This window comes from Melopsittacus undulatus, chromosome 6 (genome assembly GCF_012275295.1).
Source record: "Melopsittacus undulatus isolate bMelUnd1 chromosome 6, bMelUnd1.mat.Z, whole genome shotgun sequence".
Taxonomy (NCBI): domain Eukaryota; kingdom Metazoa; phylum Chordata; class Aves; order Psittaciformes; family Psittaculidae; genus Melopsittacus; species Melopsittacus undulatus.
This window is the reverse complement of record NC_047532.1, coordinates 4193903-4212894: the sequence shown is the minus strand read 5'-3', so window position 1 is coordinate 4212894 and position 18992 is coordinate 4193903. Positions and strand designations below refer to the sequence as shown.

General features: G+C 45.0%; 1 protein-coding gene across 1 annotated transcript in view; it reads left to right on the top strand.

The window, feature by feature from the left end:
* Nucleotides 1–202: 202 nt before the first annotated feature.
* Nucleotides 203–18992, top strand: part of DCX (doublecortin) — a 69826-nt gene continuing 51036 nt past the window's right edge. The window contains exons 1-3 of the mRNA XM_013127964.2: nucleotides 203–371; nucleotides 1881–2271; nucleotides 12246–12586. Coding sequence (XP_012983418.1) covers nucleotides 1908–2271; nucleotides 12246–12586 — 705 coding nt within the window. The 5' untranslated portion in view covers nucleotides 203–371; nucleotides 1881–1907. The remainder of the gene's footprint in view (nucleotides 372–1880; nucleotides 2272–12245; nucleotides 12587–18992) is intronic.

Genomic DNA, 18992 nt, shown 5'->3' with positions numbered 1-18992 from the left:
TTTTAGTGGGGCCAGATCCATTCTTAGTGAAACTAGAGCCAGGGGGAAATTTGCATCCTTCAGAACTGCACCTCAAACCCTGCCCCTTTAAACTGTTTACTCTGTTATGTTCACATCTGTTAATGCAGCCAGAGCTGGCATGAACACACCCTTTTTTCCCTCAAATACAGAGAATGCAACAACCAGAAAACTGGTGATGAGAGTAAAAACCGCTGAGGCAAAGTTACGCGGAGGGATGGAACAAGGCACTAGGACCTAGGAGGCGTCTCATCCACCCTGGCAGGAATTTCTTGCTTGGAGCTCAGACAACAAAGGCAGAGTGAGCCTGGTGTTCTTTCTCTCAGCATCTCCACCCTGCGCGCTGAAAACCGGTGAGTAGTGCTTTTTTAGGTGACTTGCATGCAGGAAAGTAACAGATGTCAGCTAGAACGGGGAAATCTGCCTCTTAGTACCTTACAGCATCTGCAGTTCATTTTAAAACCGAACCCCTGCATCCTCTGATTCATTCCCGAAGTTGCTTGGATGTTTCATTGTTCAGTGCATGACACTGGGCTGAGTCTGCCCCGGCTGCAGTCGTGGGGGGAATGTTCCCAACTTGTGATTTCTGTGTGGATCCCCTCATTGTCATCTTGTGCTTTACTGCAGACTGGGGACAAGGATTTTTCTTGCACAGGTCACACTGACATTGTGTAAATACAGGGAAGAAGCTTCGTTCTGGCAAATGTAAGGGGTGGAGAAGAGATAGCAACAGCTTTTCCTAGATTTATACCTGGCTGCCAAGTGCTGTTTTAAAACCTCTTCCTTCCCTGTATTAACATGCAAGCAACATACGTGAGCTGCATGTTCCTGGCTGTGCTGGGGGAGTGGAAGGGGCTTTCTGTTGCAGGGTTGGGGGTTCCTCCTCCTTTTGTGCTGGGGTTTGGTGCAGGAGGAAGGTTGCTCATGAGCATAAACTGGAGACTGCACAGACATTCCTGCTTGGTGGGTGTCAGCTCAAGCCTCAGCTTTTCTGTGCTGGGAGCCCACTGTGCTCAGAACAATGAAAGGTGAGGAGCAGGGGAGTTGTGTCCCTTGGGCAGTGGCACTTCCAGCAATTAAAACACTTAAGGCTGGAAGGGGGGTGGAAACAGCCCCTTTATTTTCTCCTCCTCATTAAACGGGAGCAGAAATGCAATTCAGAGGAGTCTCGGGCTGAAAGGAGCTTACCAAAGCTTCATTTCAATGACAGATTTTTCTTTGCAGTCATTTCTTAGAGATGTAGGCTGGTCCTGGGAATTGATTGATGGGCTAGGAGGGGGCTGCGGATAGGGGGAAGGGTGGGCTGGATCTCATTGCTTACCCTTATTGAACAGGCTGTCACAAAGAAACTGCTTATTCCCCTGTGACCATTCTTTCATAAATGCCAGTTTATTCTAATGTTAAACATTCAGATGCTCTGGTTCCTTCCGTGATTCGACAGATTGAAGGGCTGATTTACTGGGATCTCCTTGTTTTCTGTTGCCAGAGGAAACCTCACAGGGCTCAGAGGTTTAATTCATTGGATGAGGGTTTTGGTGGCTGAGCTGTGATTGCCATGTATCCCTCTGGCCCCAGGTCCTCATTTACTGCACTTTGAAAACTCCCAGGTGCAGGAGCACACAGCTCTCTAGGAACGTGCTCCCTGCCCCCAGGAGCTGGATGCCTTTCAGAATGTGAGGACCCCTCCTACGCTCAGTCTCCAGAATCAATACCTCAGTGAGGGGAGGGGGAGCTTCCCTAATGCATCTGTCCTGCTCCAGACACAGCTCTTTGCCTTAGTGTTGTTTTTCTCTCTGGATCGTGGCTCTGCTTGGCTCTAACCTGTCCCTTCACACTCCTCTCCCCATCTTCTTCCTGCTCAGCTTCAGATCTTTAGGGTTCACCAAACTATGGAACTTGATTTTGGACACTTTGACGAACGAGACAAGGCGTCCAGAAACATGCGAGGCTCACGTATGAACGGGCTGCCCAGCCCCACTCACAGTGCTCATTGTAGCTTCTACAGAACCAGGACCTTACAGGCACTGAGTAACGAGAAGAAAGCCAAGAAGGTGCGTTTCTATCGCAACGGGGACCGCTACTTCAAGGGGATTGTATATGCCGTGTCCTCCGACCGCTTCCGAAGTTTCGATGCTCTCCTGGCTGACCTCACCCGGTCCCTGTCCGACAACATTAACCTGCCTCAGGGAGTCCGTTACATTTACACCATCGATGGCTCACGGAAGATTGGGAGCATGGATGAGCTGGAGGAAGGTAATTGCATCGCGGGCTGGTGCAGTGAGGAGGCGGGGTGGGAAGGGGGCTGCACCACTTGGGGCTGCTCCTAAGGTCCCGTTTCCTCAGGTGCTCAGGGTGTTCTGCCCCCCTGAATTGAGTCTACCTGTTCCCCATCCCTCTGGAGAGGGTGACAGTGTAGGGGCTGACATCTTCGGGGTGTCTCCAGCTCCAGTACAGGCACAGGGGTGTGTCTGACTCCTGGTTAGATATGGCTGTGTCCATAGCTCGGGGCTTTCTGAGGGTGTCCCCATGTCTTTCTGGGCTGGGGAGTAATGTGTGTCCCAGATGGATCCAGGGAGTGGCTGGGGAGCAATATGGGTTTCTCACCAGGATGGATGGGTATGACTGGAAAAGCAAAGGGTGCTGGGGGATTTGTGTAGCGTGTGTGTAATGCGGGTGGGAAGGATTTATGCACTTTGTGCATGGGGGTGTTTTGAGGGGCTCTGCACTCTGTGTGTGTGTGTGTGTTGGGGTGTGGCCAGGGCTGTGCAGGGACTTGTGTGTAGTTGTGTGTTGGGGTGCATGCTGCAGTGTGTGTATGGTGGATGTGTGGAAGGTGGGGTGTGAATTATTTCACAGTGTTTGGGGAGTGTGTGTGGAGTGTGCTGCAGAGTGTTTAGGGGGTGTTAGTGAAAGGTATGTGTATGCAGAAGGGTGTTTTGGGTGTGTTGCACTTGGTAAAATTTGGGGGTTTATACCTATGTGGAGGAAGGTGTAAGAAGGGTTAATTGCAGCGGAGGCGTTGGGATTCCTTTATTCCTTGAGGGGGTTCATGAGGGTGTTGGTTTGTGCACAGGGAGTGTGTGGAGGTGTGCCAGCTGTGTGTGTGTAAGGGGGTGTGTTGGCTGTGTGTATGTAAGGGGGTGTGCTGGCTGTGTGTGTGTAAGGGGGTGTGCCGGCTGTGTGTGTGTAAGGGGGTGTGCCGGCTGTGTGTGTGTAAGGGGGTGTGCCGGCTGTGTGTGTGTAAGGGGGTGTGCCGGCTGGCTGTGTGTAAGGGGGTGTGCTGGCTGTGTGTAAGAGGGTGTGTTGGCTGTGTGTGTGTAAGGGGGTGTGCTGGCTGTGTGTGTAAGGGGGTGTGCCGGCTGTGTGTGTGTAAGGGTGGGTGCCGGCTGTGTGTATTTAGGGGGGTGTGCTGGCTGTGTGTAAGGGGTGTGCTGGCTCTGTGTGTAAGGGGGTGTGCTGGCTGTGTGTGAGGAGAGGGCATTGGGAGTTCATGGCTGTGTCTGAATATGATTCACGCAGTCTGTATGGAAGGGAGGTGTGCTGAGATGTGCAGATGGGGGTTGTATTTGAGAGTGTTTCTGCAGGGGCTGTGGGGGGGGGGGTGTGGGGTGCTGTGGTAGGTTTGGGGTGGAAGTGTGAGAAGGCATCCCCTGTGTGGCAGGTCTGAGTGTGCAGGGGATGCTCAGGAGAGGGCTGAGCGTATCCCTGTATCTAGAGAGGGTGTCAGTGTGCCTGTTCCCCCGAGGGACACTTGGACTGTGGGATGAGGGATGAGTCAAAAATCAATCCTACACGGCCAGGGCATGGCTGTGGGCAACACCATGCTGGTGGTGCAGCCAAACTGGGGTGCACAGACAACACCCGCAGCCTCCCTGCTTTTCTCTTCCCCGAGCAATCCATTCTTTGTTTGAAGCTGGAATATCCTGATTATCTGTTGCAAGAAGGGAGTTGTTCTTCCCTATTCCTTGATGTTTTCCTCCAAGCAGATGACCTGGCTGATTTGGTAAGGACAGAAATTCCTCAAGGCGTTTGCCTGTAGTAAAAGACAATGGATGTGTGTTAGCCACTGAACTGCAGGGGCATCCTCACCACTGAGTCATTGTGTGACCTTGACTAAAACATCTCTCCCTACAATTCCTTATCTGTCAAATGGGATACTCATTTCCCCAAAATAGTTTGTGAGGACAAGCACACAGAATAAATATTGGTTTCCATAGAGCAATTCTACTGGGAGGAAACTGCTGCCTTTCAGAGCGCTGATGCAGCCCTGCTGGAGTTATTCTCAGCCCAGTTACAGCTGTCAAACGGAGGTGTGGCCTCCCTAATGTCAGAGATGCTGCCAGGTTTCATTCTGAGCTTTTCATATGGCCACAGCCTTTCTCTGGTGGCAGCTCTCAGGCCTGCTTGGCCCAGGGTTTACCTGAATCCTCAGCAATCATTCCACAGCAGAAAATGCAGTTCTTTATTCCATTTTTATACTCTTCCTGTATTTATGCTCTTTCTACTTTTTTTGCCAGTGAAGTTAAACCTTTAGTTGTTACACCTGCTTTACACTGGGTTTTGCTGCAGGTTAGAATATACCTGGCTCTTAAAATGTTTCTTACTGGTTAAGGCACAGACAGGAGGTGATGGGATTTGGGTTCTGGCTTTGTTCTGCCAAAGTGGTATCTGGAAACAGCACTGAACATGTGGTACTAAAAGGAAAATGGGATTTTGTGTGTGGCTGTGTCCTCAGCAGAGTATCAGTGAGGAAAATACAATCTGAGCAGAGTTAAAACAAAGGAATGCAGTGTTTGAAAATGCAAACGTCAATCTGCTTGTTACTGACAGCTTAGTGATGACAATATTCCCATATTTCTAGGGATGACCTGTTGCAGAAAAGTAATCTGGAAAATACACTACTTTTAATTTCTAGTACCATGGTTGTAACCAACCTTGTGGTAAACTGCTGTTAGCTTGGGTGTGTGTAGCACATGGAAAAACAGGACTTCAGTGTAATTGTGCTTTGACATACAAGAACAATGCATACACAGTGTATGTTTGTCATATAAATTAGCTTCCTGCTTGGAGACTGAGCACAACTAAACCAATTCTAGTTCCCATAATGTGACTAATGTTGTAATTTCCAATAAACAAGTAGAACCTGGGAAAAGAACTCACCAGAGAGGCTCATCTCAGTATGATTGCAGAAGATCTTCCTCACCTGGCACTGGCTGCTTTCCCCACACTGCCCCCTGTACCAGAGAGCTGCCCATGTCCAGGTCTCCCAATGACCTTCTCTCAAAATCAACTTAGCATTTTTTCCTCCCTCCTTTCACCCCTAACAGCCATCTTCCATCACTGTAGCCTATGTCTTAATCTTGGCTCCCTATTTCCAGCATTCAGTTTTAATGTATTTGTAAATAATGCACATGCTGCCATTGCTTAGGACTGTATTTTTCTGGAATCTATATGTTGGCTTAATGCAGTATAGCATGCTGAGAAAGCTGGGGCTGTTCAGCCTGGAGAAGAGGAGGCTGCGTGGAGACCTCACAGCAGCCTTCCAGTATCTGATGGGGGCCTACAGGGATGCTGGGGAGGGACTATTCATTAGGGACTGTAGTGATAGGACAAGGGGTAATGGGTTGAAACTTAAACAGGGGAAGTTTAGATTGGATATAAGGAAGAAGTTCTTTACTGTGAGGGTGCTGAGGCACTGGAATGGGTTGCCCAGGGAGGTTGTGAATGCTCCATCCCTGGCAGTGTTCAAGGCCAGGTTGGATGAAGCCTTGGGTGATATGGTTTAGTGTGAAGTGTCCCTGCCCATGGCAGGGGGGTTGGAACTGGATGATCTTAAGATCCTTTCCCACCCTAACTATTCTATGATTCTATATTACTGCACTATTACAGCTGGTCCTGACTACAGGTAAATTGCTGACAGCCTTTCCCACTTGTGTTCTCCCTTGGCTGAGTCAGGAGATGATGCTGGGCCCAAGTGCTACTATTGTGATTGGTTTAGTTACTAAGTAAACCTTTGGAAAAGAGCACCAGGTGATCTTTATTCATTTCATATTATAATTGGTTCTAGTGACCAAGGCTTTAGGAAGTCAATATATGAAGCTGCCTTTATAGATTATTGGTGAGCCACTGCTGTAACAGTTAATTCTGTGCATTGTACCGTGGGAAAACTTGGATATGAATGATACTAAAAAACCTCATGTGCCATCTTTTCCAGCCTTGCTCAAGCTGCCAGTAGAGCAGCTCACACTGTCACCCAAGTTTATACTAAAACCTAGTTGCCTTTGACATCTGGAGAGGGTGGCTTGTTCCTTGGTTCATTTGAGCCTCTCTTATACTTGTAGACCCATTGTAATGGGATAGTGAATTCTCCCTGTCTCGTCTCTGATTACTCTTTTTCTTTGAAGGGAGGGCTGGATAAAGGTGGAAGTGTATGTTATGCATTCATTTCCACAGCAAAGATGGATTAAGAAATGCTGTTCTTGGCCACATCATTCCAAAGCTGGGTTGCAGTCTGCTGTCTCTGTTGTCCCACAGATGAGCTCTTTTTAGTCCCCTCCATCATTTTGCTGCTTCCCAATGTGGCCCCACTAGCAGTTGCTTGACATAAAGGGGCAGTGAGGTGCAAGCTGGGAGTGAGGGAAAGGCACAAGGCAGAGTCCTGGCTGCTGAAGCCATTGCAGCTCTGGGTTAAACTCAGTGCTGGTGGAGACCAGATTGGTTCTTCTGGAGAGAAGGACTGACACTTCCACCGAAGCCAAATTTTCCCCACTTTTAAAGATCAGACATTTGTCACAATGTATTTAGAAGTGCTGATCAAATGGGGCATCCTACTGTGCAAGGCACCATTTCAATGTAGGAAGAGAGAACTCCTGCCCAGGGAGATTATGTCAAGGTGGAAGAAGGTGTTGAGGAACTAAGATGCATGTTTCAGGTTTTTTATTATAGGTAGTCTTAGGACCTGCTTCTAGCCAGTGGCTGATTTCATGTGGAAACAAACCCACCAAATACAAATACAGCATTGATTAGGCATGGGCAGCAAAGGCAGAAATGCAGACATAGACTAAAACTAGAACTTGAGAGGCTCAACATTTAGTTGAAGCTGTAGAGCTCCTGATTCACTCAGGTTGTTAGGCAGGACACAACCCCCCTTGTGCAGTGGTCAGAGGGCCCATCCAAGGCTGGGTTTATGCCCTTGTCCTGTGCTGGGCTACTTGTCTGAAATTTGCTCTTGCCTCAGCTTAAACACTAGAAAAAGCTGAATAGGATTTTGTTTTGCTCAATGGGGTTTCATTACAAATGTTCTTGGGCTGTGTTGGATGTTCCAGAATGTGTTTCCAAGCTTTTGGTATCCTGTTATGCCCTCGGGAATCTTTTCCAAAAGCTCATCCAGGAGTGTTTCAAGTATCATAGGAGGGACTCCACCCTGGAGCTGCACAGAGCCTGGTGTGTGCTGGGACTGAGGGGTTCATGGGAAGTGCAATGAAATCCCCACCCAGTGCGTGCGTGTTCCAGTTTGCCTGGAAAACTGAATTTCACATAGCCCAATATTGAAGTCTTGGGAACCTATGCTATTGTTTCCTATGGCTGTTGTCCTGGCAGCTTGGCTAATTACATCCTGTATGACAAAACTTATCCTTGTGGTTCTGTTTCATTTGCTTTGTCCTCGTGGCTGTTGCACCAGGACTAGTGTGATCCCAGAAGTTCTTTCTGGGCATCACATGGTTTTGAAGGAGATTTCTAACCATGTGTTTCTTTCACTTAACAGAACAAGAGGTGTCTCTTTCATGGAAGAGCTCCCTGTCAAAGAGCCAAAAGAAGGAAGCTCTTCCAGAGCTCATTTTGCCATGGTGGAGTAGGTCTTGAGGCAGAGAAAGATCCTCTTTAATGCATAAAGAAGCAGGAAGTTTATGTATTTGAAACTAAAAGCCTACTTTAACACCATATGCAATGAACTCTGCAAGGTGTTAAGTCCATTTAGTTCCTACTGCAATCATGGTAAATCCCATGAAACACAAAAGCTGGGCACAGTAGCACAATCTCAACTTTGCAGGAGCAGAGCTTACAACCAAAATAATTGCCTGCAGCCCACAGAGGCTGTTTTTGGAATAACTTAGCAGTGACACTTTCAAAATGGCCCCAATCCAGCTTTCCCAGTTTTTCTCGCAAGACTTCTGCCTGCAGTTCGTTATACTTGGAACCTTGCTGGGCATGCTGAGGAAGGATAGCTCTTCCTGAAAGCACAGCCTGCCACTTTTAGTATTGTCACAAGGAGCTGCTGTAAGGGGGTTGAGAGATTAGTGCTCATCTTGAGCTTAGAGTTCCTCTAAGAAACCTTCTCTAAGGCAAACTTTATCTCTGCTGAGATCATCCCTTCTTTAGGGGCTGAGTAATCACCTTGTGCTTCTATCAAATGGGTAGCACATTACTATGTAATGCACTTATAGCCAGAGTAACTCAGTGTGTTAGAGCCCATGGCTTCAAATGGCAAACAGGCCGATCAGGACTTAAGGTCTACAGTCAGTTCATCTACTGCTAAGGGCAGGATAGAAAGAATAAATAAGTGCCTCGGCTGGTTTGGTGTCACGATAGCAGTTGTGACACCTCTGGAACACGCTGGCATGATGACAAGTGCACATCACGCTGCAGGGCTTTGGTTTCACTGTGCAGGAAGGGCATGTGGCACTGTGCTGTCCTTAGCACATTGGTGTCATGCTCACAGTGTGTTCAGCAGCAGCCTGGATCTTGTCAGGAGGATGCTTCCACTCCTGCAGAATCTTCCCATCCCCAGTGAATGAATGTGTTTCTCTGGGCTCCCATTTGGGGTTTCATTTGGCAGCAATGATAGGGCTGTTCCTCATAACCTTCTCAGGGCTTCTATTTGGCTTTCTGCACATGTACACAGCTGCTTGCACTCTGAAGATGTGTTCCTGGAAACATTTGTGCACAGATTTTATGCTTAGGGCTGGGGAGCAATGTACTGCTTGGAGTGGTTTCTTTTGCTTTTGACAAAATCTCATATCCTTCCCTTCCTTCTGTTATGGGGTGCACATCTGCAACCATGCTGTCTATCACTTATATTTCTTTGACTAGCACAATTGTACACCTTGACTTCCTATTAGATGCTTAGCATAGATGGAAGTAGCAGAGAAACCAAGAAACTTCTCCTCTCTCTGTTGTGACCTTCTGCCCACAATGCCACAGTGGTGTCACAGTACAATAGTGTTTGAAGCTGGCAAGTTCACAAGTCCTCAGCCCATATTTGCCCAATCCTTATACCCCCCTCGTGGTAAGGTTTGGGTAGCACTCAGCTGTGGGAAGTGAAATAGCAGATATTCCTGGCTAACAAATGGCAAAAGGGATGTGTCTCACCGAGGAATAATAAGTTTGCTGCTATTTGAGGGCCATAAACTGATTTGGGAAGACATCAGCTGAAGTGATTTTTAAATTCAGTTAAAACTTTGGGTTACACCTTTAGGTCAGGGAAGAAGGAAGGAAAAGCCCTTCCTCCCTGCAGCTCTACTGCTGTGACTGCAGAAATGATGCTGGAAGAGTTGCTCTTCCGAACTGCTCTTCTGAAGTGTCATTCCCAGCAAATTGCTGTCTGGATTTAGAATTCAGTGAGATATTTGCAGGGGGTTGATTTAACTGAAACCAAATGAGAAAGGGCAGATTACATTTTCCACCTGTGATTGTCAGTGTAATTTGAAAGGTCAGTGTGTGTGTATATATATGTATATATATACACACACATATATATACACACACATATATATATGCACATATATATATACACACATATATATATATATGTATATACATATGCACAACTATATAATGCCACATTTGTGGAAACAAGGCCTGGGTGAAGAGTATTGCTTAAATGCCACTGTTGCCTTCAGTGTATGCTCTTGTAAATACAGTAGACAGATATGGTGTGCAGGGAAGAATTTCACATGATTCAGCTGGAACTAAGAGTATTAGTGCTCTATTGAACAGACCAATAGTCTCTACAGTTTACTTTAAAGCATGGAACTTATTAATGGAAAATATGCTCTAACACCTCCCATGTTTATGGAACAGAGCACAAATATACACTTGCTTTCATTGTGGTGTCTTCAAACTCAAAGCATTACATAAACACAGATGAAAGTCATGCCTTGCAATGCTTCAGTGGCAGATACTGCTAATTCTGCTTCCAGGTAGGGAAGCCAAGGTGGAGGATTGGTCGGTAGCTTCCACAGGGAGGCCCAGGCAGGGGTGAGGAGTATTCCAATCACTTATTCCTAGTCCTGCATTTTAAACATAGAAATCCCTTTTCTCAAAGTCTAATGCTACAGTTCTGTTGAGCACACTTCTAAAGGCTCTACCACCCAGGGATTATGGACTTGGGAAGGCTCAGGTTCTTAAGATGCCTAATTCCCTGTGCTCATTTCAAACTCCCATTGCTGCACTTCACACAGTTGTGAAACTGGAGAGGAGCATGGGCCCCCTCTGCATTGGGTGTTGCTTGGCTGAAACAGATAAATAAACCACAACTTATCACTTATTAATCAGAAAGACTTGAAGTATTCAGTGCTTCTGGAAACTAATATCTCCAATGGGAATTCATTATAATGTATGGTACTCCATAGGGTATCTTTATGCTTCTATTGAGTCAGAGTCAAGAAATGTAAGAAATTAAGGACCTTCAGTGATGGGCACTACAGGATCAGTTTATGGAGGGGTTTTGCTGACAGCATACATGCCTCAAATATAGATCTTTATTGCCTGTTCAAGGTAACAGAGCCTCCTGGTGGGATTATTGCATTTGGGGGATGCTAGTTGCAGTGTTCATCAGGAACCTTGCTAGCTGTCTTCTTCCTTCTGTATTTCTGTTCCATGTTCAGAAGGGAAAACAGAATATCTGCTTCCTATTGATAAATGATTTGGGTCATTTGAGATGGAGAAAAGCTACAGTTGATGTAAGCACCATGAGTACACATCCCTTTCTGGTGAGCTGGGTACAAAGTTGGGTTAAAATGTTAGCATCCTACATCTTTCTGTGGCTGCTCACTTAGCAGTAATAAGGACACAAATACTACACAGACTGCTCTTGTAAACCTATTAAAGTCTTCTGTTTATATGTACCTGCTAGTGGTCTGTCAAGGGATTGTCTCAGTGCCTCCATCAAAAATGCAACTTAATCAGCAGAAGGATGTGTACATAAGCACTGAACTGGCTGTGTTGTGTGCCTGGACCATAAAATGCTGTGGAAATCAGTGGGCTGCTTGAAAATCCATATTTACACTTTTGCCAATTGGATGTGAAATCCTGCCCTAGAGATCCTGTAATGGAAAGCCAGACTCAGGTGTTAGGCTCTTCAGAGATGGCCAGTTTGCAGTAGGGAACAGATAAGGAAATGCAGCCAGTCTACTTATATGAAGAAGGATTTTTATTTATTAAAACCAGTGCAATCTGCATTTTGATTTCAAACTTATCATAATATCTAAAGAAATTTCATTCTGCAAAATCAGCTCAATACAACACCCAAAGAAACACCATAAAATCCTACAGGTACCTATGTTATGCCTTCAGTTCCTATTAAAATTTTATCTAATGATGAGACAAAAGCTTTTTCCTCTAGCAATGACTGAGGTTTTTTCCAGTTGCATCCTCAAGTGCTCAACAGCCTGAGTCATTTCAGACTAGACAGCTACATTCCCTTAGGGATACTGTTTTACAGTCTCATTCTAGTCATAACTCTTCTAGCATCTATCAGATTTGCAGACCCAAAAGAAGATCCTATAAATCCTTTAAGGTTCTCTTAAAACCTTGGCTAGGACTCTGTAAATCACAGACAAAGCTTGAAACTAATTTTGGATGGGGTAGGGAAGGTTTTGGGTTTTTTGATGAATTGCTAACAAGACTGTGTAACCCTTCTTTACCGGGTCTAAATTGGGATTTAATGTATTTTTGGTTGGTACCAGCCATGTAAAAGCAATGGGTGGTATTTGGTGTAGTGTTTTAGATCAGTTGCCACGAAGTCTGTCCTCTAATAGACCACTGACACTATAACGAAGCATAAATATAGAATTAAAACAAACCAAAAAGTTTTCATAACAAGCTGTCATGGAAGTGCTAATGGAAAAATTATTAATGCTTTGCACAATTAAATGGATAAGGTCTGGTTTTCAGCTGTCCTATGGTAAGAAATGTAGAATTAAACTGGTGTTCCTTTCTTTCCAAAGGGGAAAGTTACGTTTGCTCATCTGACAACTTCTTCAAGAAGGTGGAATACACCAAGAACGTCAATCCTAACTGGTCTGTCAACGTGAAGACATCTGCCAACCAGAAAGCACCTCAGTCTCTGGCCAGCAGCAACAGCGCCCAGGCCAAGGAGAACAAAGATTTTGTGCGTCCTAAGCTGGTAACCATCATCCGCAGCGGGGTGAAGCCCCGGAAGGCAGTGCGTGTGCTCTTGAACAAGAAGACTGCCCATTCCTTTGAGCAAGTTCTCACTGATATCACTGAAGCTATAAAACTGGAGACAGGAGTGGTCAAAAAGCTGTATACCTTGGATGGGAAACAGGTACGAGTATTTACAGATGTTATATGTCTTTTTCTTTCTTTTATCTTGAGGCTTTGCTGACTCAGGATGATTTTTGAAGCCTAAAATTAACCTGAGATGATCACTGCCAGCTGTTCTCTTAGAAGTCAGACTTCTCATGCCAGTGGTTAAGTTACTAAATTTTCACTGATATTAATATCAAGTAAAGAATGTAGCCAACAGCGTGAGGGAAACAGATGCTCTGTCCTGCACGCCAGCGTGCAGTGCGTGTTGTCTGTACTAGCTAAATACTAACATGGGGAGTTCAGCTCACAGCCACAAGCTGATTTGGCTCTGGAGTCATTGCAAGAACTCTTGAGCTTTGGATTCACTCAGTGAAAATGTGTTGCTTGATTTTCCTTGCCCTCAGATGAAGGCTTGCTAAGATAAAGTAATTGACCCAAGCATGCACATCTGATGGGCTCAGTAATTAGCAGGAAACCCATGGAACTCTGTTGTGTTTTCCTGACTAACTACGTGAAGAAATAACATGCAGAAAGGGATTTGGGTCAGAAATGTTTAGTGGGTCATCACAATGTGCTTCATGTCTACATTTTCTTGGAACTGAAGGAAACATCTGTTTTTTGTTAGCAGCTACATAGCAATAAGCTATTTTATATTGCTGTATCTATGAAAACCCTTAAAGGAATGTGGAGGATAACTCTGGGGACTGGGAAGAAACAGATTCTTCAAGGACAGTTCTAAGCTTGATTTAAGTTGTCTTCTATAACTGTGGGATGATCCTATTTTTGTCACTGTTTCTCTTGGTCCACATTCTAGAGTGAGGCAGCACAGCTCTTGTAGGTAGGGGTGGACACTGGCTATTCTAAGGATTGATGCTATTGCTTTAAATTAATTATTTTTCCTATCTCTGGAGAAAATTATTCAAATTCTCTCTTGAAATACCATCCCAACCCCAGGCAATGCATCTAACTAACATGCAGGCTTTAGATATGAAGATGTTCATCCTTCCAACTCCAAATATAGTCTTGTAAAGTGTCCTGTGCAGTCCATGTGCAGTGTCTGGGAGCTGAGAGTGGCATGGCACTCGAACCTGTCTGATAGTCTTGTTTTTTCCCAATCTCCGGATCCTGCATGTTAGTTAAAGGCTGCTTCTAACTTCAGATGCACAAAAATCACATCTGCCTGTCAAAGCTTTTCTTTCCACTTGTCTCAACCCAGCATTTTTTCCTTTATATGATGTATAATTTATACGTAAGTGGGTGACTTTCCAGCTAGACAGTAATATAGATGCAGTAGCATGGTGTAAATAAGCAGTGATACAGAGAGTGATGTACTGGAAACCTTGAAAGTGGCTGGAGGAAGAGGAAGGAAAGAGTCATGATCTCTCCTCACTGAGGAAATTATACATGGGTACAAGTCCATGTGTTTTGGGTCACAGCAGCTTTACATAGTGTTTATGAGATGAACCTGGCCTGAAAGCAGCATGAGCCTACTCATGCTGACACAGGGTCCTGTTCCTCTCACAGTTGTGAATGAGGACCTTAATCTGAACTTGCAAATTGCCTCAGTTCTTTGAGAACAGCCAGCATTTTGGAGGTGAGATGTTGCTTTGGGTGGTTTGCAGAAATAGGGATGTCTCATGTACTGCCATCAAACTGTTCTCTCCAGAAAGGTGCACAAAGATCCATGTAATTTAGCAGTTCCTACTGCAAGCTGCTATCCATTGCAGACACCCCACCATACATGACTCCTCTTGAATCAAAGCATAAAAGGCAATGTTGTTTGCCTCATGTCAGGTGTCAGCCTCTGATCACTGTACAGTGACTGGTGCTTAATTCAACACTGTTTTGGCTGAGGCAATCTGACAACTTCACCATCAGTTTTTGTTGTAGAAATGGGATGTCAGTAAAGACCAAGCAAAGATAACCCCATTCAACTTGTCTTGCTGCTTGTATAATGCACTGTTTTATGAAATGTGATATTTCATTTTGTGCTGAGCCACCATGGGGAGTTTCCTTGTGTGCAAATGTCCACACAGCATTGCAGCTATTGAAAAGAGTGAGATTTTGTGATCTGAAAGGACATGGTACTGTTAGAACATGTCCAGAGGAGGCCATGAGGATGATCAGGGGACTGGAGCACCTCCCATATGAAGACAGGCTGAGAAAGTTGGGGCTGTTCAGCCTGGAGAAGAGAAGGCTGCATGGAGACCTCAGAGCAGCCTTCCAGTATCTGAAGGGGGCCTATAGGGATGCGGGGGGGGACTATTCATTAGGGACTGTAGTGACAGGACAAGGGGTAATGGGTTGAAACTTAAACAGCAGAGGTTTAGACTGGATCTAAGGAAGAAATTCTTTACTGTTAGGGTGGTGAGGTACTGGAATGGGTTGCCCAGGGAGGTAGTGAATGCTCCATCCCTGACAGTGTTCAAGACCAGGTTAGGTGAAGCCTTGGGTGATGGTTTAGTGTGAGGTGTCCCTGCCCATGGCAGGGGGGTTGGAACTGGATGATCTTAAGGTCCTTTCCAATCCTAACTATTCTATGATTCTATGACAATATCCATTGGGCAACTGATATTTGTTTGCAGCTTACCTGGCTCACTTAGGCTTTGCTTTTATTAGATTGCAGGAAACCTTCCTTGGTTTTTTAATCCAAGTGTGTTCTTGGTGTTGAAGCTAGAGCTTGAAGCTTCTCCTGTGGGTGCAGTGTTTGCTGTTAGGGTTTCCATGACATTCTGCTCCATAAAATTTGACCTTCTGACATGACATTAGAGATTTTTCCACATCTGATTCTGACATTAGAAAGAGATTCTTGAATGCCTAATTCTGACAAACAGTGCTTTATTTTCAGGAGAAAATATTCATGCAAAAGCACAAGCTGCTCAAAGCTGAAACCCTGACAAGAAGCCTGACAGTCTGTCTCTTTAGTGTCATCAGAGGCACGTTCCTCCCTCTGTTGTGAAGTGGTAACATTCACAAAAGCAACGTACAAAGGAAAATCATCCTTTCTCAGCCCATGCGCTGGGCCTTAATGAGGGGAGATGATGATTTTATTTTGAAGCAGTTCCATGGTGCTCATCAGTAATCAAGATGCTTTAGAAGTACAGACAATAGTGGCAATGATGGAGTGGTGTGTAAATAATTACATTCCTGTGCACTGCAGACCTGCTGCACTGGGAGTGAGAAAGCAGTTAACTGAGAGCTGGGTGGGGTGTGTTTGAACCAAAACAACAGTGAACTTGGGCTTTCGAAAGGAAATTCTGTTTCTTCCTATGTCTTAGGTTGTCGACAGGAATGTGGCCCTTTTGAAACTGCTAAATTAGTATCTTATGTTTAAATAGTTTATTTAACTTGGTCTTGCACATCTTTCTAATGCCTCGTGCCTTCTCTGTTTGTACTCAAGCTCCTTCCCTCCTTGCCCTTGATGGACATCCCTGCATTCAAAAGGGGTTTCAAACTGTTGACCAAATATGAATCATGACACAGAAACACAATGAAGATTTAACTTTTGAACTTTTATGGCCATATAGGAAATGGGACAGGTAAAAGAATCCAGTGCATTAAACAAATATTATGATAGATCAAACTCAGCACTTGATTTCATGACTACAACTGCTGTCGTGTTGAAATGCATAATATATATTAATATACTCATGTGCAGGATTGAATTCGGTCTGATCTGTGGATCAGGTTGGAAACCAGTTGTCTTGAGAGATTCCTTCTCTTTCTTTAAACACTTGCTTATCTCTAGTGTCCCAAATAAGTCTGGATTCCCAGGAGCACTGGCTGCTCTATAAGCACGTGATGACTCTTTCTGCTTCATGTGTTTAATACACCAGATTAGAAAACAGAATGTGAGACTGAGGATGAAGTTGCATTCAGATATTTTGAATGCAATAGTCTGAGCTAGACTTTCTATAGATTTATTGTCCTCTTTGTGCTTGAGCTTCTTTCTTACTATGGTGTACAATAAATAGGTATTTTGCTGGAAAAGAGGAAGCTATTTAATCACTGACAGCCCAGTGCCCATCTTCTGCTTCCTGCACCTTGCTTTACAAGTGGTCTCTGTCTGCATTCGTTCCTGCTTTTAAGAAGTGACCAGTAAAAGCTAATGCCTTCTGTACGTCCTGAACTTCTCTTTTCCTGTGCTGGCTTGTATTCCAAAGTCTGTGAGCTGTTCAGGAGGTGTATGAAGAGAGGCAGTGACAAAAATCAGCTCCTTTTTTTGTGACAGACCAAGCGGGTGATACACTGGAGTGACCAGGATCTCATCAGGCATCTTCAGTTGTGCTTTAGCATTAAGATACTTTCTGTGGTACGGAATTCCTTCTGCTTTTTCTTTAGCTGATGTATTGCCATTTCTTAACTAAACCCCCTCTTCTGTGACATAGCAATTAACATCACCAAATAAGCAGAGTAAGGTGCTGTTCAGAGAGGGAGAGCTTGTATGCTTCAGTTCCACATATAAATAGATATACTGGTCAACCAGCAGGGAACTGAATGTGGTTTCAGCCATAATAACATGCCGTGATCTCCTTTCCCTGTGCTTGAAGACTTCAATGCTCAGAAAACAGACATTCACTGGTTTTTACCTAGCCCAGACAAAGTGCTTCTGTATCTGAGCGTTGGCTGTCTCATCACATGAAATGACATACATTTTCATATGTCAGGGTCTTTGTGACTCTGCTCCCAAAAGAATTTCCAGTCTTAATATAATGGTCCCCTCTAGCAGTCCTTGCTTTGAGGAGGATTTCATGTGGCAGGTGATGAGTGAAGTTCATCTTTCTGTTTGCAAGGCTGATGCAAATGCCTGGAGGCCAGCCCTCCCCTCCTGGCCAGAGAAGAAGTTGCCAGTTCATTTTAGATGACTTGCATCTAGGAAGGGCAGCAGCAGCAGAGGGAAAAGCAGATGACAAAGCTGAAAACAGGTTAAAGGTCTATTGATTAGATTAATGAAATTGTATTAATGTGACATAGAACAAGGCTTGTATCAAAATATACAGTTGCCTCCAATGGCTGCAGTCTGTAGTTGATGTTCAAGTAGGTGCCTACCTCTGTGATGTACCTAGTAACATCTGCATTCCTGAAAGATGAGAGGGAAAATATTCTCTCTAGAGCCCTGGAGATGCTTAACTTACACCCTGAGGCACGAGGTTCAACGTTACAAAGCAAGGAAATTGCTTTGTGTTCTCACACATGTCAAGGGGTAAGATGTCAGAAACTCTTCTTCCTTCTGAGCCTAGATAATTCTGAGATACAGAAAAACTACATTCAGGCAACCCCAGAACAAAGCAGTTTCATGCACTTGTGTAAAGCTGAGATCTAGCCCAAGAACAAAAGGGAGAGAAGAGCAGGAGATGTGTGCAAGTGTGTTTTGTACCCTGCCTCTTGCATAAGGCCCTGCATCAGCCAGAACTCACAGAAGAGAGGTGAGTCCCATCTTTCCTCCCTGCTGCATGAAGCTGTAACAATGAAACCATATCTGTTGTGCATCTTTTTCTCAGTGCTTCTTGCTAAATGCTGAGATTTGGCAGGTCTTGCAGAAATGTCCCTCTCTGGTACCAAGGGGCCAGGTCTGGATGGAAGAATCATGCAGACAGGGTCTTTGCCCATAGCTGCCTCCCCGACAGGTCCCTTAGGGTGCGGATTGCTCCCAGCTTCACTCCTTCTCATTGCTTTTGCAGACTTCTCTCACTTAGAGTGTTTGCATGAGATTATTCCTCTCTAGCAACCATGTGTCATGCGAGGAAGGTTAGTAATAATGCATGGGCTGAAGAACTTCTGAACCCAAGTCTTTTACACCACCAGACAACACAGCCTAGTTCTCTCTCTTTAGGGAGCTCTTAGCCTAAGCTAGGAACTCGGCATTGCCTGATTCATGCTGTGAGTAGACACTAACACAGACAAGCTGTATTAGTCTGCAGGTATCCCTTAGGAATTTTATCACTTGCTAGAATGAGTAAGCCAAGCTTCCATGAATGTGTATCTAAGTACCTATGATAAAATATTCAGAAGCCTTTCTGAGATGTTATTCAGAAACCTTATGCTTATTAATTTCTGCTTACTTAGGTCTGTGGGCCACAGAAACTGGGTGAAAAGGGGCCGCTGGAACACTGTGAATCCTAATTCCTGTACTTATCAAAGCAGACGCTTTCAGCAGCTAAAGTCTTGACCAAATCTGTTCTCTTGTGAGCATTGAGGCTGACTTGTTTGCCATCAGTGTAGTCTTAAATCAGCTCCCCAAGGCTTGTATGGAGCAAGGGGAGACAGCATCTTGCAAACTTTGGATGTTTTGGCACTGCTTTTCTCAGCCTCAGATTCTGGAGGAGGTGTCCTGCTCCTGCCTGCCACACAGCAGGGTTTGGAGCCTTCACTGGCATGTTCTTGTGCAGATATTAGCTAGGGCTGTGGTGAAGCCATTGTCT